This window comes from Rhincodon typus, chromosome 8 (genome assembly GCF_021869965.1).
Source record: "Rhincodon typus isolate 14 chromosome 8, sRhiTyp1.1, whole genome shotgun sequence".
Taxonomy (NCBI): Eukaryota; Metazoa; Chordata; class Chondrichthyes; order Orectolobiformes; family Rhincodontidae; genus Rhincodon; species Rhincodon typus.
The window spans coordinates 71,346,755-71,374,407 of NC_063339.1; the positions used below are offsets into that span (position 1 = coordinate 71,346,755).

Sequence of the window (27,653 nt, forward strand, 5' to 3'; positions counted from 1 at the left end):
TTCATCAGACAGATGGAACATGGACCATAAAGAGAGGTGGAACATTGAGGGATGAGTTTCATAACACCCCAGCTGGAAAGCAGGATGCTGCCCCCACCACTTTAAATAGACAGAAATATTCGCTAACAGCTCATCTGACCTCTGGTATCAGTGAACCATCCCCACTTGTCACAGTTGTATAATCTCTTTATCTATCTAACTAATGTATCTTATATAACCTAAAAGCTAAATAACTGGGGCTATTTTCCCTGGAGCGTAGGAGGCTGAGGGGTGACCTTAGAGAGGTTTATAAAATCATATGGGACATGGATAGGATGAATAGCCCAGGGAAGGAGTGTCCAAAACTAGAGGGCACAGGGTTAAGGTGAGAGGGGAAAGATTTAAAAGGAACCTAAGGGGTAACTTTTTTATGCAGAGGGTGGTGCATATATGGAATGAGCTGTAGGAGGAAGTAGTAGAGGCTGGCACAATTACAACATTTAAAAGACGTCTGGATGGGTACATGAATAGGAAGGGTTTAGAGGGATATGGGCCAAATGCTGGCAAATGGGACTAGATTAATTTAGAATATCTGGTCGGCGTGGTTGAGTTGGACCAAAGGGTTTGTTTCCGTGCTGTATGACTCTATAACTCTACTGCTTCTTCACAAATTCAATAAACTATCAGAAAATTGCAATAAATTCTCGACTGCTTATATTAGGTTAACTGAGATCACAAAACGCCCAAAAGCAACTTTGAGTTACAGAGAAAGAGCTGTAGTGACAGGGTAACCATGAAGTGATGTTGGGCAGGGCTTTAGACCACATCCCTGTTCAGAGCTGTAACTGGCGTGCGTCATAGAGTAGCAGCAAAGATTTGCATAATGTTCACTGAGAGAATTTCAGGTGACTCAGCAAAGCATCACTGCATGACTTGGTGAGCTCAACTGTGACACTGACAAGTAAATAGTTGATCAATTAACTCTGACCTGTTACCTCCTCCAATTATCCTGAACTCACTAGGGACTGCCCAATAGTAAAACTTAACAGCACCAGCAGAATGCGAGTGAACAAAGATTTGAAATGAGCAATAATTCACTGGCTAGACCTTTGTACCTTTATCAGGAGCATATGAAATCTAGCAGTAACTGTAACTCACAGCTATGAGAAGGAAACAGGAATATCAATTACATTTGAAGCCATTTATCTTCCTAACTGGAAGTAAATTTTACATAAGAAGTTTTCCAACCTTTGTAGATTTTGCTTTTTTCCTGGTAAAAGAAATGCTCAAAATTTGGGCCTCATGTTTGCATTGTCTGCCATGTCTTTAGCAGCCAAGGCCCCACATTCGGGAGCTGCCCCCTTAAATTTCTCTCACTTTTTATTCAATAAAATGTCCATTAAACCCTCTGAACAGCTTTTGGTCCACTTTAATATTTCCTTTTGTAGCTCAGTGTCATATTTATTTGAAAATGCTCCCTTGAAGCAACTTGGGATATTTTACTGCATTCAGGTGCTGTATAAGTGCAAGTTGTAGTTGTTCCAACTACAAGATCTCAGCAGTGATATCTTGTCCTATTCTTCTCTCTGATGCCCAACAATGAGCACAGTAAATTTTAATGGATATCATAGCCGATCCTAACCTCCCCACAGTTCGCTTAAGCGCACTTTACAGGGAGGAAGTCACCAGAAAGCACCAGTGAAGTGTGATGAGATTTCCGTAAATTATGATTACATAATTGATCACATGCCTGAAATCAGCAAGATAAAAGATAGCTCTTTACAACGTTGTGAAGAGAGATCTTAGATATGACCTTAAATAATCTGTGTGAAAATGCAAATAAAGGAGTGTTAACGCACTAAGCAGTTAAGACTTAGTGGTAAGCAGAAAACAACCTTGGGTACAGTTTACATGTAGACATTCACAACCCAAGACTCCAGACAAACATCTCTATGTCCAGGTAGCAGAATTGTCTTAAAACAAAAGATAAAGTATGACACAGGATTCTCAGTCCCTTTATTTCTCATTCCCATGATTTGGTGAAAGCAGGGACTGGTAGGAAGCTGTGGTCAGTTAATGAGCTCCGACTGAAGTGATGGATCATCACCCAGATAACCCAAGGATATTTTCAACTTTAAGTACAACTGTTTTTTTTTAAGAAACAGAAGACTGAAGCAACAAAAATTACTGTGAATATAAATCCAGTGGTTTGTCTGGAGAGAGCACCCCTGAAAAGTTACATCCAATAATATATCAAGGAAGATTAAAATCAACGGGCTCAAAAGGGAGAAAATGTGCTACAAACTGAATTGCAATCTTCTGGAAATTCTCAGGCTATGAACATCGTGGAAGAGAAGACAGCAGGAGACATATTTTGTGTTTTCCCTTTCAAGAATGCACAAGAGTAGGAGTTAAACTCTGGTCTGTGTGTTCTTGTGGAAGGTGTATGTGTAGAAATGAACTGAGGTGTTTGTGTACACCAACAGGCTGAGGTATTCATATGTACTAGCCTGGGTTTGAGCACTACTGTGATCTGAATGTCACAAAGAATCATCCACTGAATAAATATTCTGCTGAGAACTGAACTATATATTTTAGAGACACTATATACACATTTTATAGCTTTTTTGGAATCACCTCTCATTTCTAATCTGTGTGTATGCATTGTGTTATTGTTTTTGTTTGTATTTGTAAATTATAAACCAGCTCTATTGCTATCTTAAGAAAGCCTGGTTAAATTGGCTCCTCTCAAAACGTTAATTAATAACAAAACTACTGACAAAGGAGAGATCCTTTGTAAATTAACTTGTTGCAACCAGCTGAGATGGGGGAGGTGGTGGGTGTGAACACAGAAGGGGAGCCAGATGCTCAGTCAGTGGAACTGTCCACTCTCACATTGAGAGCAATTTGACTAATTCCAGTTAACATTCAGGCATCAGGATTTCTGTATATTTTAGATGAAATAGGAAAAGAATTGGGTGTACAAGGAATTGGGGAATTGGATGAGGGAAGGAGCTAGGTGAAGAGAATAGGATTGGGGAGGGAAGAAATGGAAGGAATTTTGAGCATGGGTGGGAATGATAAGGAATTCCAGAAAGGTAAATAATAATTATTCTTTGCCTTGTCGTGCGGCTAAAAGAATATTATAGAGTCTGCTGAGGTGAGGAAATCTTTTACTGTTTTTAAGAACCATCTTACCATTCTTTCACTGCGCCATGAGAGAGCAAGGTCATGTGACATTGCAATCACTTCCCCTGATGATGTACACTATGTCACATTGCTAAGTTAGATTTAATTCCTTATACTACAGAAATGAATTGGAAAGTGGGAGTAAAAAGGAATGGACAAGGAAGTGGAATGGGAATGAGAGGAAAGGAATGAGAAGAAATTGGAAACAGGGAGGGAATGGGATTTTAGTTCTGAGATTAATTGTCATGTGTTCGCTACCCCAGAGTGCGGTGAATGCTGGGACATTGAATAAATTCAAGGAAGAAATGGACAGATTTTTAATTAGTAATGGGTTGAAGGGTTAATCAAAGCAGGCAGGAGAGTGAGGTTGAGGCCGAGATGAGATCAGCCGTGATTATAACAAATGGCAGAGCAGTCTTGAAGGGCTGAATTCCCTACACCTATTCGTAGTTTCTATGTTATTCAGCGACCAATAAGTTAACTAACACACATATCCTTTGCAATTGATTTAAGATTTTTGGTTCCATTTATTATTTAATGAATAATGAATATTGCTCATGTGAGTTTGAATATACCTGGATGTTTATTGTGTCAGTCTCCAGTCATAGCATCAAAACAAATCCCATGCATTTGCATGCTAACAATCACCACTGCCGCCCATTTTTAATATATATCAGCCCGCTGTATGATGTCATATTGTGAAGTTCAATTTATGACATAATTTAGTGGTACAATCCACTAGGAGCAAGGGGAGAAGTAGTCCTTTGACCAAAAAGGGTATAAGATGAACACATCTCAGGGAAGGTTTTGGAAAGGAATTTGATCCTTGTCAAAACTCAAGATGCTCGCTGTCAGTGATTTGGATTTTACTGTGGCATCTAGCTCTAGATCAAGCTTACTCTGGTATTAATGTCACAATGTTCAAAGTCAGCCTATATTCACCTTTAATCGGTAAAAGTGACGTGGATCATGAACACAAGCTATTTCCTCGTGACAATAAATATCTATAAATACATTCATTTTGAAATTTATTAACTGTGGGAAACATTCAGAATGAGGTCATTCACCTTTTGTAATATAAGCATGCAACACAATACCATAGCCATATATGGAAATACCCCAAAGAACAAAATAAAATAAAAACCTTGCATTTATCACTTGTTAATTTTAAAATCAGAGACATAAATTTTTGTTAAGCATAGGCATTAAGGGATATGGAACAAAGGCAGGTATGTCGAGATCAGACATTATCTCATTAAATGGTGGAACAGGCTCAAGGGGCTGAATGGCCTACTCCTTTGCTCCTTTGCTACTAATGTTTTACATGGCCCTGGGACATTTACACACAAACATATGAATCAGGAGTTTGAGTGGGTCAGTCAACCCCTCGAGCCTGCTCTGGCATTCAGTAAGATTATGTCTGGTCAGATTGTAACCTCAAAGCCACAATTCATTCATCTTCCATTCCCTTGCTTCACAAGAATCTTCCACACCTTAAAAATATTCAAGGACTCTGCTTGCACCACCTTTTCACGAAGAGCTGCAAACATTCACGAACCTCTGGGAGAGAAAAAAAAATGCCTAAACTCTGTTTTGAATGGACAACCTTGCCATCCAATACATTGGCCCTCACAGAAAAAAGAGAGGGAGTTCATTTGGCCCATCTTGGTTCTCCTAAGGAACTACCCAATTAGTCCCACTCTTTCCCCATGTTTCCTTTCCAAGTGTTTATCCAATTTCCTCTTGAAAGTTGCTGTTGAACCTGCTTCTGCCATCCTTTTGGATGGTGAATTTATTACAATTCATAATAAGAATAACATAATTTACTAGGTAAAAAAATCTATTAACACCAACTGCTTTTTGATTACTATATTTCTGTGCTTACCAACTTGCCTGTCATTAAGAGTTTCTTCAAATATCTACTCTATCAAAACCCCTCATAATTTAGAATGTCTCTATCAAATCTGATCAACATTCTCCAAGCTGAGAATGATCTGCCACAGCTTCCCACAGACGCGGTCTCTCAGAAGTGGGACTCAATGGGTTGAAGGCCCCTGCCTCCCTTATATTTCCACCAGAGGGCTGGACTTTCAACAGTGAGATTGAACTTCTAGATCAAGCACCACCTCCAGCAATGTCATGGTCCAGGAGCCCCATCTTGTCAAAACTCTGTGTTCTTGTCACGAGTTGGGAGAGAGGCTTTCCCATATCCTGCCTTAGCAGTAAAAATGCCAACCTCACCTCCACAATTTCCTCCATTTGCAGACAATCTGGAATTGTCAGAACTACTCCTGGTGACAGGTTGTTAAAGTGCCAATATGCAGATCCCTCAGAATACCATCTTTCCCTCTGTCACAGGACCACAGGTGTTCCGCCAATTTTCTGCTCTTGTACATGCCCACTGCTATTGGCATTCTGCTCACCCTTCGACACCAACAACCGACTGCATTCATATGGTGCACAAGCGAAGCAAAATGTCAGGAAGTGGTCATTTTATGAATTTAGGAACAAGCTGAAACAGAGTGTTGATCAGAGCAGTCTTTAGAAAGGAGTAACAGCAAGTTGCAGGCTCAGGAAATTTGCTGAGGTGAAGTCTTGGGACGATTGGAAGCATTATGGTGATAACATCTCATCATAACTTTCACTATGTTGTTTACCCTCCGGTTCATCTTTCACTCATTTCTTGCTTAATTTCTTTTCTTTGTGTTCAGATGGCCATCATCACTCATGACATCTTTCATTTCTGTATTTAATTGATAATCACTCCCTTTGACTTTTACACCAGGAAGCCTTTTGTCATTTAACCTCTGCCACATTCCAACCTATCACAGAAGGGTCCAGACCTGAAACGTCAGCTTTCCTGCTCCTCTGATGCTGCTTGGCCTGCTGTGTTCATCCAGCTCCACACCTTGTCATCACAGAACTCCACCACTGTGTTTGCCACTGACCCCCACCTCCTCTCACTCACTTACAAGATAAACATTGCAATTTCTATTGTCCCTTAGTTTTGACCGAAAGTTATCGATCTGAAATGCTAACTTTTTTTTTCTCTTACAGAGGGGGTGCTGACTGACTTGTTGAGTATTTCCAGCATTTTCTGCTTTTATTTCAGATTTCTAGCACCAATGTATGTTGCTGAGGCGAAAACAACATCAATGAGATGACAGCTAAAGCCTAGCGCTGACTCAACTGTTTTTAGACAATAACCCCAAGAGTCTATTGACTAGTTTGTTGGGAGATGGGGCAGGAAAAATGCGACTTTTCAGAAGAACTGTCAGGAAGGCTTATTGAGTTAGTCAAAGCCTCCACACGAATTAGAGTCTTTAGTGAGATCCTCTGTCATAGATAAAGGGCTGAACCAGTGATACCCTTACTTTAGGATGGACATAAGTATGAAATGCATAGAAGCAGGCCAACAATGATTTCATGTCTTAGGTGCAGCCAACACTATTGCTACAATCACAGAATCTGGAATCGATGTTTGTTGCGCCTGCTCAGTATTTTTTGTGCTATCTACGGCATCAAGGGACATCGGAATCAGATTTCTTACACGTGCTCAAAGGCCAAGACAGACTCCAGAACCAAACACACGTAACCAACACAATGGTATAACATCACAACACCGGCAGCGAGGATTTTGCAACAAATGCAAACAGATAAATGACATGGAGAGTTAACCAAGAGAAAGGTAAACGTCAGAAGATGACCAAGTTTTCCACACTGTTAACCTTATACACCACGTTGACGCTACAAGGTGATCAAAATTCTTTGCAATCATGACTAATGTATGTCCTGAAAAGGCAGGATAACAAGCTAAAATCAACAATGGGACATCGTGCCAACATTTTATACTTATGCATTCTGAAAGACATGTCTTTCAGCAAGTGGTACTCTGATACGTCCAATGAAATACCATCTCACGGAGTATAATGGATCACCAACTTCATGCACCAGCAGAATCACACTGTAGTAACAACCCACAAACTCCCTCAGCTTCCTAAAATTTTCTAATTGTTAGATAGCAACCATCAAGCAGTGGCAGCCAACACACATGCACAGATCTCTGTACAAACATAGCTCACGGAATTCAAACCATACCCACTGTGACGGAACAAACAACCGCATTCAATACAATCGAATCAGTCACCAATCTATAAAGATACAACTCCAAAGTGAAATATAACTAAGGTGATTACACCTGGCACTCAGCAGATTACCCAATCCACCCAGAGACCAAGATGTCCCCCTTGGTCTATATGTTACTGCTTTATATTATGATGGTGAAGACTTTCTCAAGGTTGATATGTTGCAATTTGCTCACACCCAGTGCAAACTCTGACAATCGGCAACTGTAGAAGAGGACCAACTATAACAGTTGCAAAAGATCATTATCTAGGGTTGGTCTGATTGTATTATAGTATCTAAGAAGATTTGTTCATTTCAACTATACCACAATCAGCTGCACATGATGGGAGGGAGTCGTGGGGAAACAGCAGCAGTAACAAAGCATTTGATAGTTACGGAAATGGACAGATGTTTCTGCAGCTGTACACATAGGATGGTATGTTGCCTCCCCATGTCTAAGTTCATGGATGTTGACGGGATGGCTGCAAGACATTGTTCTGCAGAAGGGTGAACAGTCAGAGGGTCCACTTCAGTAACAATTTCTTAAGGAGCGAGGGGGAAATTATAGCCTGAAATCCGATTTCAGGGAGCTAGGAAGGAGATTGAAAAGTGGAACAACTCAGTTATAATTTCAGGATTATATCCAGTCCCACATGTTAGTGAGTGCAGAAATAGGTGAACAATAGATCTGTCACTTTGTCATCTGTAGTAGGGAAAATTTTAGAAACTATTATAAAAGATGTGATAACTGGACATTTAGAAAAGTGGGCAAATCCAACAACAATTAATGAAAATGAAATCATGTTTGACAAACTTGGAGTTTGGGGAGGATATTACTTCTAGCATTGAGAGAAGAGAACCAGTGAATATGCTGTATTTTGATTTTCAGCAGCCTTTTGATAAGGTCTCACAGAGATTAGTAAATGAGATTAGATGGGAATGGAGGTAATATACTAGTACAGATTGAGCATTGGTTAACAGACAGAAAAGCAGAGAGCTGGATAGTTTGGTCTTTCTAGGGTTGGTAGCCTGTTACTAGAGTCAAACTGTTCATAAGCTACATAAATGATTGGGATGTGGCAACCAATTGTAGTCTTTGATTACATTAAAATGGGTGAGAATGTAAGTTATGATGAGGATTGGAGCACACTAAATGATAAACTAGAATACAGAAGATGGAATATAACATGAAAAATTGTGAACTCATTCATCTTGGTAGGAAAAAAATGGACAGAATGGAAGACTACTTTTTAAATGGAAAGAGGTTGGGAAATGCAGGAGTCCACAGGAATCTGGGTATCTTGGTCCATGAGTTATTATAAAAGCTAGCTAGTTAATGGTGTGTTGTTTTCATAGCAAGGAGATTCCAGTACAGAAGTAAAGATGGCATGCTGCAGTTGTACAGACCCATGGTGAACCCCCACCTGGACTATTATGCACATTGTACTGGTCCCCTTATCGAAGAGATATGCTTTCCATGAATGGAGGAGGTTCACTATATTCATAGAACTGTAGAATTCCTACAGTGTGGAAAAGGTCATTTGGCCCATCAAGTCCACCCCCACCCTCTAAAAAGCATCCCACCCAAACTCACCCCTCTACCTTATCATTAGTGAACCAGATGGGTTTTTCAAAATTGTTTCATGGTCATTGATAGATTCTTAAATACAGATATTCTTATTGAATTTATTGAATCTGGATCCCAAGACATTAGCTGAGTTTCTGGATTAGTAGTCTAGCGACAATGCCACTAGGCCATCGCCTTCTTGAGCTGATGGAGATAAGGCAAGTGGTGTTGAGTTAGAAACCAGCATGATCTAATTAAATGGCAGAGCAGGTTCAGTGAACTGAGTAGCCCACTTCTGTTTTTACAGTGATCATATTCATAAAGAAATAAGTGGTATTTGTAATAAAGGTAATGCACTAAGGGGATATCAGTCTTCTTATAGACCGGACAAATGAAATAGGCAAAAATAGTTTGGAAAACAAATTCTAGAATGCATTCAAGACAGCTCTTGAAAACAATAAGTCATCGAACAAGCCAGGGAACAAGCAACTTTAGACCCAGTCTTGGAAAATGAGATGGGTTAATTAGCAATCTTGTAGTAACAGATCCTGTGGCAAAAGGATAATCATAATGGGTCAGAATTTCAGATTGAGTTTGAAAGTGAAGCAAGTAAGTTCGAGCACTGAACTTAAATAAAACCAATTATATATATACACAAAGAGAAAAAGTAAAATATGAAGGTAAACTTGCCAAAAATATTTTTCAAGAAAGTTGTAAGAGCTTCCACAACTTTATAAAAAAAGGATAGGAGTGGTGAATGTAAAATGTGGATAGAGGCTGATACAGGAAAGTTATAATGGGGGGATTAGAGAAATTATGCAGACATTGGACATATATTTTGTGAGAGATTACACAGGAGTGAACAAAAATACCACAACCAGTGATGAAGGAAGAGTGTAATGACTGTTGGGAACTTAAAGTTAAACTTAAAGTAAATGAAGCTGAAAAGTCAACAAAAATTTCCTGAATCAGATAGCTTACATGCTAAGGTTCTAAATGAGGTATTTGGAGAGCTGATGGATGCACTGGTTTTGATTTTCCAAAATTCCCTAGATTCTGGAGTCATACCACGGAATCGGAAGCTAGCAGATATTAAATTGCTATTTACAAAAGGGAGAAAGTAAAAAGAGACCTTCAGGCCAGTTGGCCTGACATCAATCATTGGGAAAATGCTGCAATCCATTATTAAGGATGAGGTATAGGGGCACTTAAAAAGTCATAATATATGTTTAGGCAGAGTCAGCATGGCTTTATGAATTAAAAACTGTGGTTAACAAATTTTTTGAGATACTTTGGAGAATGCAACTAGAAGAGTGGATAAAGCGGATAAAGTGTATTTAGGTTTTCAAAATACTTTCAACAAGCTGCCATGTGAATGTTGCATTAGCATGGGTACAGAATTACAGAAGCCAGAAAATTGAATAGTAATAAATGGGGCAGTTTCAAGTTGACAGCAGTGAGTGGTCAAGTAGGTATGGAGTACAATGTGGGAAATTTTGAGAGTACTCACTCTGGTAGTAGAAAAACTCAATATTTTCAGAAAGGTAGAAATCTATTGAATGCTGGTGTTGAAAAGTTCACTAGTTTTTTTTAGACTGTGGACTAAAAGAGGGAAAACCTATTGCTTTAAACTAAGGAAACTGGTTACAACAAACGTTGCAGTTTTACAAACAAGTCACTGGAACACAATATTGAGTTGTAAATATGATGTTGCCTTACTGGAGCAGTGAGAGAGAGGTCCAGCCAAAGCAGCACTGGCTATATGTATTCAGCGCAATTCTGCCTAGAGACAGTCCTTTGGTGGGCGTTTCAATTGTTGTGGGGTCAGCACAGCAACAGACTCTTGATTGGTTCCTAGGAAGGTGGCTACAGTATTTCTATAAACAATGCAAAGGACACATCTAGCATGCAAAAGACAGCACATCCTTTTATCTTTCTCTCCCTGTATGGAGAGGTAAAGGAAATCCCTAGCAGCTGGCTATTCTTCCTCACCTCTGCCCTGCGAGCTGCTCTTTCTACAAAATCCCTGTTGAAAAGGGAAAGAGGAAACCAATTTCAGAGACAATGAAAGGGCAAGTTCTCAACTAATTAATGAAAGACTGAGAATCAAGGTATCCACAACCTCATATCACCAACAAGGAATTGGAAAAAAAAATTAAAAGGAATGAAAAGAACCAAAAGAAAACAACTCATTGCTGCCTTTGGTCCAAACTGGTGCTATCAAATTGTGCTTCCTTGAATTTTTTGGTTCACCTATTATATTTATGTCTTATCTGTCTTTGTGTTCCTGCCTGCCTGTGTGAATAGAATATTATAAAATGGAGTAAAGTTTACATCATGCAGTTTTGTTTAGCAATTCTACTGGATTACTTTTTGTCATTGGTTAACAACAGTTTGATTACAAATAATAGTTTTTCTATGGAAAAACCACAGTGCATGTATTGTTTTAATCTGAATTAGAGCTGTGAAAATGGGGCAATTTGCCAGTTTAATCAAAATTTCACTTTTGTGATGACTTGGGGAACTTTGGAGCTACTGTAGACATTAACCTAAAATTAATGGGAAAGCCAAAATGAAATAAAATGTAATGAGAAGAAAAAAATGCACATGAAGTTAGTTAGATGATAACCTAATGATTAGAAAGGTCATTGGTCTTGATATGTTTCGCATCTGAAAGAATGTGTGGTAGGATGAAGTGCTTTAACTCGACAGTAATGGACTAAAGGACCACAGTATTTCTGAAAGGATGGAGTCTTGGTTTAAAACAGACAGAGTATTAGATATAATGTACCAGCTAAACAGATGTCACAAACTATGCCATGTAAATATCATAAGGTTGATTGGGTGGCATTTAGTTGTAACAGGCTGAGCATGGTTAAGTCAGAAGTTGTTAAAACAGTACTTAAAAGCAAAACATAAGCCTCTTTGCAAGGAGAATGTAGCAACTCTTAATGAGCAATTGATCAATTGGCACATTTGAGAGTTTTGCCAGCAGCCAAACTGATCATATTGCTGGAAACTGGACAGTATCAAAGTTTGAACACACAGCCTCTCCGTACAGAGGAAAGTATCATACCATAAGTAATAGGAACATAAGTAATCGGAAAAGAATTTGAACTCTCAAGCCAGCTCCACCATTCGATAGCATCATGGCGGACTCGATACTGCTCACATCCATTTTCCTGCCCTTTGGTTCTTCCAATGATCACTTCTCAGCCTTAAACACACACAAGGACACTGCTCCCACAACTCTTTGTGGCAAGGAGTTCCAAAAACTCTCAACCCTCTAAGGAAAGAAATTCCTCCTCATCTCAGTCTTAAACTGGTGCCACTTTATTCTGAGATTATGCCCTTTGGTCCTAGATTCTCCCATGAGGGGAAACATCCTCTCAGCATTTAGCCTGTAAAGTCCCTTAAGAATCTGAGATGTTTCAATGAGATGGCTTCACATTCTTCTAAATTCTAATGAGTAGAATATCACTGCATCATCTGGAATGTGTGTCTGGAGCCTTGGATAGTGAGGAGAGGAGGTAAGCAGGTAGGTATTACTCCTTCTCCACTCCCAACACCTGCAGAGGTGTTAGGAGTGGAGAAGTAGTGGTCCAGGGCTGGAGGGAATGCAAAAGGCTGACAATTAAGGGAAGGGGAATGTTTCTGGTGGTGGCATCCGCTGGAGGAGGCAGAAATAGCAACTAATGATCCTTTGGATGCGGAGGCTAGTAAGGACCAGGAGGACCCTATCGCTGTTGTGGGAGGAAAGACAGGGGAGAAGGCAGAAGTGCAGGAGATGTGTTGAACACGGCTGAGGGTCCTATCAATTAAAGTGGTAAGGAATCCTCAGTTCAGAAAAAAAGATGGACATTTCTGAGGCCCCTCTACAGAAGGTAGAATCATCAGAACTGATGCAACAGAGATGGAGAAGCTAGGAGAATGGGATGGAGTCTTTACAGGAAGCAGGGTGTGAGGTTGTATGGTCAAGGTAACTGTGGGAGTCGGTGGGTTTGTAATGGATATTGATGGCCAGCCTATCCCCAGAAATGGGAACGGAGATGTCGAGGAAGGGAAGGGAAGAGTCAGAGTTGCACCAGGTGAAGGTGAGGGAAGGGTGGAAATTGGAAGCAAAATCATTAAGTTTTTCCAGTTTAGAAAAAGAGAGAGAAGCAGCACCAATGATGTCATACCAGAGAAAGAGTTGTGAGTGGGTGCTGGAATAGGACAGGAACAAGTTCCACATACCCCACAAACAGACAGGCATGGCTTGGGTCCATGCAGATACTCATGACCATACTTTTGATCGAAAGAAAGTGAGAGAAGTTAAGAGGAGAGATTGTCAAAGTGAGGACGAGCTCAGCCAGGCAGTGGTAGATGGGGATGGTTCAGGCCTTTGTTCCAAGAAAAAGCGTAGAGCTCTGAGACCATCCTGATGGGGGATGGATGTGTAAAGGATTGCACTTCCATAGTGAAGATTCATGGATATAACTGAGAAGGGTCTAGACAAGAGGAGTAAAAAAAAATCAAGTTGAGGTAGGAAGAAATGAGATCCATGGGGCAGGAGCAGACGAAACATTCCATTTGCCTTCCTAATTCCCTGCTGCACCTGTGTGCTAGCTTTCTATGCTTCACATAAAAGTACCTGCAAGTCCCTTTATCTTGCAGCTTTCTGAAGTTTTTTGTCATTTAAATAATACTGTTCTTTCGTTCTCCCTTCCAAAATGAACAGCTTTGCATTTTTCTACATTATAGTCCATTTGCTAACTGTTTGCTTACTTACTCAACCTATTTATATCCGTCTCTCAACTTGCCGTTCCAGCTATTTTTGTGTCATCTGCAAATGTGGCTACGGTACATTTGCTTCCTTCCTCCAAGTCACTAATATGCATTGTAAACAGTTGTGCTACCAGCCCCGATCCCTGTGGAAGCTCACTTGTAATGGGTTGCCAACCTGAAAAAGAACACCTAGTCCCTACCCCTGTTGCCAGTCCATTCTCTATCCACGCCAATATACTACCCTCCATCAGTGGCCTCTTATCTTATTACTTAACCTTTTATGATGTACTAAGTCAAACACATCTGAAAGTCTAAAGACAGCACATCTACTGGCTCCCTCTATCCAATCTGGTTCAGACTTCCTCACGAAACTCTAATATAAAATAGGCACGATTTCCCTTACAAGAAGCCATGCCTACTCTGCTTGATTAGATAATGATTTTCCAAATGAGCTGCTATTACCTGCTTAATAATTGAATTCCAATGCTTCTCCAATAATAGCTATTAGTTTAAAAGAGGTACCCACTTTCCTCCCTTTATGAATTAGGTGTCACATCAGCAGTTGCAGAGAGGTGGGATGAACAGAAGGATTCGAAAAACATCAGGAATCAGAAAATCAGAATATCCTTCATTGGCTAGAAACTTGGGCTAGAAAGGGAGAAATAGGATAGCTGATTGCAATTTATTGAAAGTCAGTGTGTTAATATCACCAGCAGCATAACAGTCTGTTAAAAAAGGAATTTAGGCAGCATTTTAAATCTGGGGAGCTGAGAGAACAGCTTATCAATGTGTGGTTAAAAAAAGTTCTGAAGGAAGTATCAGAAGAGGAATCATGGCCAATGTCACGATAAAGGTGGACAAGCCACAGGAGGCTCGGAAGCAAACAAGAGGGGTAGTGCTGGGGAGCCGGGGAGGTTGGGGTAGGGGGGAGTTGGTGGTTAGTGAACTCTTGTCAAAGAATGAGGAAGGGGATGTTCAGGAAATGGGAGTATCGAGTGGACACCCCCCTCCACCACCTCAGTGTAAATATCCATTGATATCCCCTATGACGCAGAGCCAAATAAGCTGGGTGCAAATGGGCAGGATGGCGAGATAGAACACAAATACATGGCACCATATACCCCTTAAGAATTACAGGTAATGGCTGAAAAACTTCTCAAATTAAACATAATAAGGGCAAATGAAACCAGCATAAACTCTCAGTGAAGATACTGATGCAGTCCCAGAAACACATTCGGGAAAGTGAAGAGGCTTTTGCAAAGCATAGGCCTGACTGGGAGAAGGCTGGGGTGAAAGGACCCTGTGAGCCAAGCCCGGAAACAGTATCCCTTCTCAAAGGGAGTTAAGAGAGATCAGGAGACTGCAATAGTTTCACTGATGGAGCCAGATATATTGCACCTCCTAAGCAATAGTGTGAACTCACCGATTTGCCCAGTCCGAAAGCCTGAAGGATCCTGTAGTATAACAGTGAATTACCACATGTTGAAGAAGAATATCCCAAACTGCACACCTACGGTAACTCTGGTGATGCATTTGATAGCAACTGTACCCTACAAGGCTAAAGTATTCAGTGCTGGACCTTTCAAACAGGTTCTGGTCCATACAGGGGAGGGTCGAGGACCTGCACAGATTCAGATTATTATTTAAAGGTCAACAATTATAGGGTGGCATAGTGGCTCAGTGGTTAGCACAGCTGCCTCACAGTGCCAGGGACCCGGGTTTGATTCGACCCTTGGGCGACTGTCTGTGTGGTTTGCACATTCTCCCAGCGTCTGCATAGGTTTCCTCTGGGTGCTCTGGTTTCCTCCCACAGTCCAAAGATGTGCAGGCTAGGTGGATTGGCCATGCTAAATTGCCTGAAGTGTTCAGGAATGTATAGATTAGGTGGGTTATAGGGGCATGGGTCTGGGTGGAATGCTCTTAGGGTCAGTGTTCACTTGTTGGGCCAAAAGGCCTGTTTCCACACTGTAAGGATTCTATGATTGAATATACGTGGAACTGCCTGCCCCAAGAGTTACACCATAGTCCCTACATCTTCCACCAGAGCATGGCACAAGGGCCAGAAGAGTTCAGATAACCTCCCCACACAGTTAGTGCAGTGTTTTTCTGGGAAACTGAACAGCAGCACTTGACCCTTCCTGCTCTGTTACAGGAGATGGGACACTCATCAAACCCAGGAAAGCTCAGATTGGGCAGAGAGAAAGGTTTTGTTTCTTGGGTTGACCCCTCGACCCGGGGACAGCCATCAATGAAGAGAAATAGAAGGCCTTAGAGGAATTAAATTGACTCATTCATGTGTCTGGGGCCTGATCATTCCTGGAATTGACGGGGTGCTTCTGGGGAATATATCAGAGACAAACTCCTGCTGGAGTTGCCTTGGTAAGGGGTGGAGCGGGAATGGACAGAGACATGTGAAGATGCCTTCGTCTGATTCAAGTCTGGTTTGCAGCTTGCAGCTGCCTTTGGTGCCAAAGATTCCAATGAGACTTCACCCCGGAAGTAGCAATCACAGACGTCAGCCTACGAAAACATATGCCTCCTGAATCATGTGGCATGTGGAGAAGGCACACTGTATCTGTGGGCTGTGAAATAATCTTTAATTAGCCCTACCCCTATCTGGTCTGGATCTGTGCTCACATGTAACTTGTGTACGCAGTATCTGGCTATATGGGCCCTGATAGGGTTCACCCCAGCTGAGGGAGTTACCACTTGTGACCAGCCCAATGCTCTGAACAATTTTGGAAATGAACATCAAAAACCCAGAGCAACAGGACAACATCCACAAGGTAAAAGCCCATTTGAAAGCTGAAGCTGAGAAGGATAACCCATGGGATCCAGGAATGTGGTAGCCACAATGGGCAAGGATGGAGCAGTGTCCATGCCCCTTTACTCGGACCTGACAGATGTCCGGCTCAAAGACCCAGTTTAAAGGAATACCTCTGAGTCAAAAGCAGGAGGAAAGGATTTCGAAGGACTCTGGTGGTCTACAGCCTTAGTACTGAAGGAAGTCACGTCATTCAAAGGAGACACGAGGCTGGTGCCTGAGGTTTACTGACAGGAGCTAATGGAATTGGCCCATGGAGTCCCAGTGCAGGACACCCAGGGAGTGAGGGAATGTATTAGGCAGGTGGGATGGTGGCCAGGAATGAGGGCAAGTATGGAGCCCACATGAAAGGATGTGAATCAGACTACAAAATAACCCAGAACGGGAAAGTCAAATTGGGAGTTAACCAATGGGCAGATGGGCTGCAGTGATCCACACAAATCCACTTTATTGGTCTTCTACCAGCAACTAAAAAAAAGGGAACACCTGATCCTGGTGTATAATTTTACAAAAGTGGTTGGTCGCAGCTGTGTAGACTGCAAGAACCCTCCCTCTTAAAGGAAGTGTTTTCGAGGTGGGATTTACCTGATATGATGGAATCAGATCATTAGGACACTGGTGATGTAAGGTTGTAGAGGTCAGAAGGGAAATGGCATGTGCCCCACAATCCTCAAACTTAGGGAATGGCGGAGCATGTGAACAGGGCCATTAGAACAGCCCTGCGGATTGAAGTCAGCCTTAGAGAAGAGATGAGGTGTTGCCCCTATAAGGTGGGGTAAAAATCCCCATCAGTTAATGGACAGACCCCGGACTAAAACCCTCTGAAGACAGAAGCTTGTGGAAATTACATTGGTTTAAAATTCACTGAACGTTTGGACTCAAGAAACCACGGGCCTCAACTGAACCAGGAAAAGGCTGGTTGGGACAGACTGGGTAATATACAAGCCCAGGGCAGACGTCTAGAATAGCTTGTAGAATTAAAGGCAGACCCCACACCCCACCCCACCCCACCGCCCCCCCCCCCCACCCCCCCCCCCCCCCCCCAGCCGTCCCCCACCAACCAACACCACCACTCATGCCCCAGGTTAAAACAATAGAAGCCAGTCTGCAGGAAACAAACAACTTAAGACCTTATGGAACCCACAGAGGCACAATGTCTTTCAATTTCGAACCAGTGCTCAGGCACAGAAATACCAAACATTCCACACCATTGTGCTACATGTAAGAGATAGTAGGAACTGCCGATGGCTGGAGTCTGAGATAACAAGGTGTAGAGCTGGATGAACACAGCAGGCCAAGCAGCATCAGAGGAGCAGGGAAGCTGACGTTTCGGGTCTGGACCCTTCTTCAGAAACCTGTAAACCTGTTTCACCTTTGGATGCAAGAACATTCACGCAACTAGTCAAACTTATCGAATACCCATCCAACAGAAATACCGGACATTTCAAACCATTGAAAACCATTCACCTTAATCGAAAAGCCATTCACAACTACTCCAGCAATCAGGAAGCTCATTCAGCCCTGAGAGGAGGAACAATAGCTCGGCAGCTGAAACCAGACTTGGCAGGAGATAAGGGGGCCTGGAGTTGAGTATTAGAGGAGGCCCCGAGCCCAGCACTGTGTGCTGTGATACCAGCAACGCGACTCGATTTCAACCAGGTGTATGCTCCGCAGCAGGCTCTGTGCAGTCCCAGTGTTAGCGGTTCACAAGAGGAGTTCGAGCATCCGAACAAACAGCGGGCCCCACACCCAAAGGATTCCTTGAGCCAAGGCTGCAAGGAAGGGAAAGGAGATCGGGCCGACTTACTGACCCAGAGAAAAGCCCCCCGCAGACGTCTCCGAGTCAACAACGCCACTCCGAGAGCAGCCCTCATCACCACTGAACACCATTACCCAACCACGAACCTCCACTCGATGGCTGGAGGTGACCGAAAGCATCCAGAGACACCAGGCACCGACTAAGGCAACGCCAGCAACATCCACCACCATCTGAGACAACACTTGCTCGCAAGGACCACTAAGAAGGAAAAGAAACCCAAGGTATTCACCTGTCAGGTCCAACACACCTAACCGCATCAGCGAATGCCACAAGACTGACTATTACCAGTACTTGTGGCCCTTTGGCGTGTCCCAGCTACAGCAAGAGACTATGGACAAGTACCAGTTAATACCACGTTTTCACTCCAGGAGTGAGCTTAAGGTCATCCAGACCCTCTAACCCAGCTTGGCTACTCATAGATAGGGGAAGGTGGGGCTCAGGGGCTAATGGTGTAGGGCATCCCTAAGGAAGGGAAGCAGGATAGGACTTCAGGTTAGCAGGTAATATCTCTCTCTCTCTCTTTTCCCTGTTAGCATAGGTAATAGCCACCCTCTGTATCAAGTCTTGGCTGTAAGTTAACTGTGAGACAGGTCTCAGACATTAGTAGTCAGGTTTGATATTCACTTCCTTGTTTTCCTGTAAATATATGCAACTTACTTGTCTTTCAATAAAATCAGAGATTTCTTTGCCTCTCCAGCATCTGCCTCCTGTGTTTTCCACCACACCACATTCCACTAGATAAGCCCAGTTCAGAACCAGGGGGCTGGTGAACAATAAACCAGGCAGCACTTCCTACACCCCGATCCACATCAAATATACGGGCACAAAAATCTAAGGGGTGGGGTACTGTCTCAATAGATTAGTACAGGCGGGCTCACATGAACCCGCCCCATGCCCCCCACACCCCAAAACATCTCCTCATACTGACAGTGCCACACCAGCAGATACAAGAGCTGAACAAACATCAAATCACTTGTGAGAATGGTTGCAGCAATTATACAGACATGCAGCCTGTAACGTCAGGAAGAGAAGCCAACATAATAAATTGTTCATGAAGATAAATAAAAGAGAGTGGTGGGATATTGGTATCAGGTGATGGCACGGAACTGTGCCCTTGTAGAGAAGCCCATACGGTATTGTGGTCAAGGCCAGTCCCATGGTCCATGCTGTCCAACTGCTCAAGTGTGTGAAGTGGTTCCAGGTCAACCAAATGAAGAGGGTGCCTGTGCCGAACTTGAACACAGGAAGGGTGGCGGACTATACATGCTGAAAGGAAGCTGACTCCCTGGTAAGCCCTAATGATTTGGGATGAGAAGGATAATCTTCTGCAAAGCTGGAGGGGCCGGGGAAACCCGATCACACCCCGATCTGAAGGAGTATCCAGACTGTCTCTGTGGTCCTGTGTATCTGGAACCTGTTAGTCTCAAAGTTATACTTAACCGCAATGGCAAATCTCATTCTGCAAGACCTTGGCCAGATTTTCTAGTGTTTGTTTATATAGAATTTAAGCATTGTGAGATCATAGTTGTAACCATGGTCACAATTGTGGTGGGGAGAACTCTGTACGTAGGAGAGGATCATTCAGCTGGGACCGATAGAGTGTATTGGAATAATCAGATTCGTGTGAATTTTGGATCCATTGTGAGAGGAATGGACAATTGAGCTCAGTCTCCCAGTATTCACGGTTCCCAGAATTGTGTGATCAATCCTTCAATCCCTGCAGAACAGGAGTCAATTGCCATTGTGTGATTTGCTAAGGCAAAACCCAAGAAAAAACGCTAAATGCTGTGCTGAGGTGGCTTGTTCTAGAATCAAGACAGCTTTTGTATTTTGAGATCTGCCATAGCCTCCCCTAGCACCAACTGTGGTATGACCCTGAGCGATATCTGGTATGTTGTTCAAGGAAAAGACAGAGTTTTACAATGACAGTGTATACCATGAGTTAGTGGTGTTACCCCATTGGTTTTCTAAATTGACCAAATTGCTCTTTTCGGGACTGCTGGAGCAATCCATTGAGCAAGAGACTCAGGTGCAGGGATCATGCAACGTGGCTGTGAAAGGGATCTGGCCTAGAGAATAAGCATCCACTTTGAGGCCAAATCAAGGCAAGTGAGTAATATGTTGAGAAAGGGAATTGGTTAAGGATCTGGTGACTGGTTTAATATTGGAGTAGGAGGGGTTAACTCCATAGCTTTGGCTAACTGGACCAAAAGGTCAGGACCCTTACGGCCCAGTTAAAAGGAGATGGTAAAGTTAGGCCATTGGATCCAAATTAAGGGATGGTAAAACTCTCAGGATCTGGACAGATGGGTCCAGCTGTTGATCCCTACCCTGGAACAGCATGCAACAACTATCAATGCATTGCTGAAGGACCAGAGGAGCACAAAATGATGTCTGCTCCATGTATGGAGGACGGATAGCAGAGCAGGCCTAGCTACATTTTAGACTGATATATCAGGACAGCATTCTCTTCTGGGTCACCAATACCCAAATCTGCTACTTGATATCTGGATCAACGAATTTGACCTGTTGCCAATGCAGGGTTTACCGCACATGTGTTCAGCCAAGGTTGATAATATAGTTAAACATGGAATGCTGATAGGAGCACAGTCATCCATTCCAAAATTACAGGGAAGGAGAAACCCAAACACACAAATAAAGTACAGAATATTGGAGTCATATGAGAGGGACACCACATGCTGTATAACAATGACATTCACGCCTACGCTGTACCATCAGGGGAGGTGATTTCAGGGTCCACCCTGATGGGATGTAGGATGGGGAAAATGTCTATTGTCCACCTTCACCCCATCTACAAGCTTTTCCTGGTTTTAATGCTTTGTTAAATGTACTATGCAAGCAACATACGGGAGTAACCCAAGTGACATGCATGGGAGCTCCTCAGCTCCGCCTGTTCATTTGCTTTCTTTTCCCTATTTTTCGCCCTCCCTTTTTTTCTTCTTCTCTCCCCTTAGCACTGGAGGCAAGTCCTGGAGCAGCAGCAGGCACCGGCAGAAAGTCCTCGAAAGCCCTGGTAGCAAACGCGTGGGCCACGAGCCCCGGGACACCAATGACAAGCGAGCCCTGGTACAGCACGTGGCCTGCGAGCCCTGGAGCAGTGCGCGGGCACTGAGTCCCAGGCGGAGACTGGCACAGCGGGGAGGCAGTCCTCGCACTTACCTTGGAGCGGGAGTGGATTGGGGCTCGGAGTGGAGCAGGGAGGCTGTTGATTGGGGTCTGGTGCCAGCGGTCAGACTGTGTAAGGAGGCCATGCGCTGAGCTGCCGCACTGTAATGTCTATTTGAAACTTCCTACCTTACTGTAATGTCAACCCTTCAATGATGTCCTATTTTTAAACTTATTTTTCAACTCAATAAAGTACAATTACTTTCATTCCACTGCTGTATCCAAGAATTGTACCTAGAAGTTGCCATAAGAAGGCAGACATTGTAAAACCTTTTCACTGTACTCCTATAATGGAGTGACAATAAAAAAAATTCTATTCTACATTCTATTCTAACAAGCACAAAGATATCTTGGTCACCCATCCAAAACTGCTCGATGTCCATTTTACTCTTCTCGCGTAAGGCAGATAGAATGAGTGGATATCCATAGCAGAAGATAGAGGCATTGGCATCTATGACAACCAGAAGGAAGACCTCAACCGATATATGAATCAGTTTTTGTGCCCAAGCCTCCATTATCCAAACACATAACCAGGGAAAGGCAAGTGTTGAGACGAGTGTGAAGGTGTATTATATCCTGCAGTAATTATGTGAGCAAGTTCAGAGGGAGGTTGAAGGGATTAGGAGACCAAGTGGTAGGATGGTCTTTGGGATTCGGGGATCCACTCCTGGGTCCGTATTGTGTCCCACATGCTGGTGGTAATCCAATTTATTTGTATTGGTAGTTCTTTGGGATTGGTTGGAGGGGGGCGGTGGTTGAATTTAAGTACAGGAGCAGGAAAGTCTCACTGCAATTGTGTGGGGCTTCAGTGAGCTGACAACTAAAGAACCATGCACAATGTTTGTCTTTGCACTGAATAAAGCATACCTGACTGAGAGAGGCAGCAGTGAAGGCACATTGGATTGAATCCTGGGATGAGAGGGTTATCCTATAAAAAGAGCGACTATGTGGACCACCTTTTACATCCTACAGTTTAGATTAGTTTGAGATGATCATATTAAAACATCAAAATATTCTTAAGGGCCTTAAGGGGAACAGATGCTGAGATGATCTCTCCGGCAGGAAATCTAGCCCATGATCACACTTTCATGATCTCAGAATGAGATAAGTGAGATTTCCCCACGCAGAGGGTTGTAAATTTTTATAATGCTCTACCCTGGAGAATTGTGGATGTTCAGTCACTGAGCATTTTCAAGGCTGACATCAATAAAGTTTTAGACTTTAAGCAAATCAAGGAATGAGGAAGTGGACAGAAAAGTGGAGCTGAGGTTGAACAACAGTCATGATCCCTTTGCATTGTACAACTGGTTTTGAAAGCCATTTGATCAACACTTCTGCCTATCACTTAGGGTCCTATGAGTGAATCCATTCCCAATCACTGTACCGTGATCACAAATGGGCCAATCAGATCCAAACCTGCTGATTAAATCAGGTTATGATTTCAGTCTGTTAGGGTCCACTCCCACTACAGTCCAGTGTCTAACTGGATTCAAAAATATTCCCGATTGTGAATATGTTACCAATTGCATTCACACTATAATGCTGATTAATGGCTGACCATTCATGACACTCTTAGAGAGAGGCTGTTGTGATGCAGTGGTAGCATCTCTATCCTTTATCCAGGAGGCCCAGGTTCAGGTCCCACCTGCTCCAGATGTGTGAAAACAGCACATCTGAACTGATTAATTTAAAATATCATCTCAATACTATCAGGTTGTTGTTCCAATATTTTACTTCCCCATCCCCAAATCTGAAACATATATGACATGTTCACTGCATGTAATATCACGTCTTAATCACTGAGAAACCATTAAATATTAATTTTAAAAATCCGACTGCAATCTAACAAGGTAAAATAGTAAATTGTGACAGATTGGAGATACCACTTAACACAAGGAACGAGGGTTACGGTCTACTGAATAGAATCAGGGATAGTTCACATATTTCTTGGAATTGGCCTGTTCATTTCCCTATTCTCCCAGTGCTTGTGGCTATCAATGAGTCTGTCATAACCATCAAATACTGCCACTCCTACATACCCTCTGATTCCCAAAGACACCCCATTCCCACAGATGCCCTTGCCCCAATACTCCCACATACACATACCCACCCACCCAAAACAGACACCCCCCAGCATTCTCCATACCCCAACACACACATATACAAAAGCACATCCCCACATTCCTTACACCCCCAAACACACACACACACACACACACCTACACTACCCACACAAACACATAACCACATACCTGCAACCTCACACAGCATTGTGCCTGTGCTCCCACACAACACCATGGGCATATCCTCACAGCACACCATACCCACAACCTCACACACTCACACACATAGCACCGTGACCCCACACAGCACCATGACCCCACATGGAACTGAGTGTCCACATCCTCACCTCACTGTGTCCACCCCACACACAGTGCCCACACAATCACCGAGCTTTCAATAGCACATCCTCCAGTACTAACCACATAATTAAATGATACATTCAGTAATTGAGAAAACTCAGCGGAACTCATTCCAAAAACCACAGCTTGGTATTACAAATGTTTTGCTGTTCAATCCGGTCGACAGTTCCCAGGCATTGACACTATTGCGATGAAGGCACATTGCAAATGGTGTTCACCTCAGACAAGCTGTAGCTGCTGGAGAAGGTCGGTCTTAGTGTATGCAGCATTTTACTATTAGGGGTTCATAACGTGAGCTCTTTAGTATCCGAGCACACAGCCCGACCTGAGTCAAGGTGAAGGATAGTAAGAACTGCAGATGCTGGAGGATAACATTAATCAAGGTGAAGGATGGTCGCTTTAATGCCTTACTCACCTCACAGCCATACAACTGATGAAGCTGAAAATCCAGCCACTCCTCGATGTCCAGTCTCCTCTGCAGGTCCTTCCTGTCGTACCGGACCGTGAACTTGCCCAGTTTCCGCTGTGACTGAGTCTCCTCTTCCTTGCTTGTGGACTGAAAGTAGACACGGGACTGTGTGCTGGGCTCCGCCATCATGCGGACTGACCTGACTCGACTGATCGGTGCAATAAACCAGCCCGAGAGTCTAAGCTGCTGCAAACCTGAGCTCGCATGTGAGATGGAGAGTGAGTGCAGCCGTCACTCAGTTGCTCCGCCTCTTTCCCCCCACCCTCCCAATTCCTTCTCCACTTCACTGGCAGATGGGAGACACCAGCACACAAACACAGTCTGTCTGCCAGTCTCGACATACAATACCCTGAGAAAAACAATGCTCTGTTCTCGGTCTTGTTTGCGTGAACTGCTGTTAGATCCAATGACTTATTTTGTTGCGTTAATAAAACTATGCAGATTAAAACAAGCCAATCGACGTTTGTTTACGTGATCCGCCTCTCCAAGGCTAATAAAACAGCTTCATGGGTCAGGAGTTTGAACGGCGGTCTTATTTTCTTGAGCTTTTTCATGAATTATCTCCTTAAGCTTTTCATCTTGTCGGATTCTCTCTGGCCAATGCTCCAGTCACCTGCCCTTCATGGCTCAGTGATGAATTTTGTTCCATAAAATTCTGCCGAGTACCATCATGACATTTCACTGTTTTAAACCTGCTATCTTGGCTATCGAGGGAGTCACAGCGAAGTGTATTGAGACCACAAACAAAGCAGGCTCAAGATGCGAAACAGTCCATGTTTGCCCATAGTGTGTCGGTATAAAATGAACGTTGTTGTTGCAGTATTGTTGTCCCGGGAATATGTTATTGCTATCACAACAGTTTTCCCATATTGTCCTCATCCTTATATAACACCTCTTTGAAGCAGGATGGGGCTTGAACCTGGGCCTCCTGTCTCAGGAGTAGGGGAGACTATCATTGCACCACAAGAGCTCCCTTACGGTAACACTGCTATGGTCCAACATCACAGTGGTGTTCTTTTTTAACCTGAGGTTCACCATACCTCAGGTAAGCGGAGAGGTTGAGAAGGAGAGACCTACACGTAACCTCAATCAATTGGTCGGGGAATTGAACCCATGCTATTGGCATCACTCTATATTGCAAACCGAGTGTCCAGCTAACTGAGTTAACTAATCCCCTTCCTGTGTTGTCATACTTAAGTTCACTGAAGCCATATTTGTGTAAGTAAAACAGCAATAATTCAAAGAGAGAGTAGGAACTGCAGATGCTGGAGAATCCGAGACAACAAGGTGCAGAGCTGGATGAACACAGCAGGCCAATGATGCTATTTGGCCTGCTGCGTTCATTCAGCTCTGCACCTTGTTGTCTAGCAATAATTCAAAGTCCAGATATGGCAGAGATTCAGAACCCAATTTGGGCCTGCTGCCTTTGTGAGCCTACAATTGATGTAGAGAGCCCCTCCTGTTGGTAAATAGTACAATTGCCACCAGTGAAGATGATGTTCCCTTTCCGTGAAGATTATTTAATCTAGCGATGGATATGGTGACTCCTACAGGATTTCCTGTTGGAGAGCGCCTCCTAGTGATGAAAGGGTCATCTAATAATGTAAAAAAAATCTACTGCGAAAGGGAAATCCTCCTATAGAGGGAGAATCTCCTCCTATTTAAAAACAGTGATCACTGAGGGCAGCCCCCTTCACCTTGGCAGAAAAAACTCCTCCTAATGGTGAAAGAAGACATTACAATTTGTTTTGACACCATTAACATCTCCTTTAAGCAGAAAGAATACCTCATGATGTGTACAGAGGCCCTCGCATGGTGGGTAGCACATTTTATTGGAGAATAGGGTAATTGCGCTTGGTAAAAAAGACTCCTGTAACCATGACAAAAAGCCTCATAAAGAGAGTATTACCTACTAGTGGACAGAGTCCCTCACTTCACTGGGCATGACTGTTATTCACCAGAAAAAGAACTCATCTCAATGAAGAGAATGCATTCTAGTGTTGAAAAGACCCATTAGCATTGGTGCTGGGGACCTCTGTAATTGTTGGAGAGAGCTCCTCCTGTTGGTGAACTCAACACATGCCAGTGATAACAAGTGTTCCTTGTGCCTGTGATAAGAGTGCCTCACATATCTGTCAATGGTTTTCGATTCATGGAAACCTGCTTTAGTTGTCAATGAAGAGAACACTTCTTATTGGTACAAAGCAACGTCTGTTGGTGAAGAGATGTGAAAAAGGTGCCTCCTGCTGGTGTAGAATGCAATTTTTCCAAGGGAAAATAACCTTGAGTTTGATTATTTTGAGTATGATTATTTGAGTTTGATTATATCGACCTGGCACTCGGGAAGAATATTCCTCAAAGGAGTACCAGGAGAATGTTGATAACAAGGTGTAGAACTGGATGAACACAGCAGGCCAAACAGCATCAGAGGAGCAGGAAAGCTGAAGTTTCGGGCCTAGACCCTTCTTCAGAAATGGGGGGTTCTGAAATAAATGGTGAGAGAGGGGGAGGGGGATAGAAGATGGATAGAAGAGAAGATAGGTGGAGAGGAGTCAGACAGGCCAAAGAGGCGGGGATGGAGCCAGTAAAGGTGAGTGTAGGTGGGGAGTTAGGAAGGAGATAGGTCAGTCCAGGGAGGACAGACAGGTCAACGGGGCGGGATGAGGCTAGTAAGTAGGAGATGGGGGTGGGGCTTGAGGTGGGAGGAGCAGATAGGTGGGAGGAGGACAGGTTATGGAGGCGAGGACAAGCTGGGCTGGTTTTGGGATACGGTAGGGGGAGGGGAGATTTTGAAGCTTGTGAAGTCCACATTGAGGTTGCAGGGTTCCCAAGCGGAATATGAGGTGCTGTTCCTGCAACCTTCGGGTGGCATCGTTGTGGCACTGCAGGAGGCCCCCAGGATGGACATGTCATCAGAGGAATGGGAGGGGGAGTTGAAATCGTTCGCGACTGGGAGGTGCAGTTGTTTAGTGCGAACCGAGCGTAGGTGTTCTGCAAAGCGGTCCCCGAGCCTCCGCTTGGTTTCCCCGATGTAGAGGAGGCCACAACGGGAGCAGCGGATACAGTACCACATTAGCAGATGTGCAGGTGAACATCTGCTTGATGTGGAAAGTCTTCTTGGGGCCTGGGATGGGGGTGAGGGGGGAGGTGTAGGGGCAGGTGTAGCACTTCCTGCAGTTGCAAGGAAAAGTGACGGGTGTGGTGGGGCTGGAGGGGATTTTGGAGCGGACAGGGGAGTCCTGGAGAGAGTGGTCCCTCCGGAAAGCAGATAAGGGTGGGGAGGGAAAAATGTCTTTGGTGGTGTG

At 43.4% G+C, this 27,653-nt stretch overlaps 1 protein-coding gene across 1 annotated transcript in view; it reads right to left on the reverse strand.

The window, feature by feature from the left end:
• The window catches only part of ppp1r14d (protein phosphatase 1 regulatory inhibitor subunit 14D), a 41,770-nt gene extending 17,043 nt beyond the window's left edge, over positions 1 to 24,727 (reverse strand). Inside the window, exon 1 of the mRNA XM_020518495.2 lies at positions 24,295 to 24,727. Within this exon, the coding sequence (XP_020374084.1) occupies positions 24,295 to 24,477 (183 nt within the window). The 5' untranslated portion in view covers positions 24,478 to 24,727. The remainder of the gene's footprint in view (positions 1 to 24,294) is intronic.
• Positions 24,728 to 27,653: the final 2,926 nt, after the last annotated feature.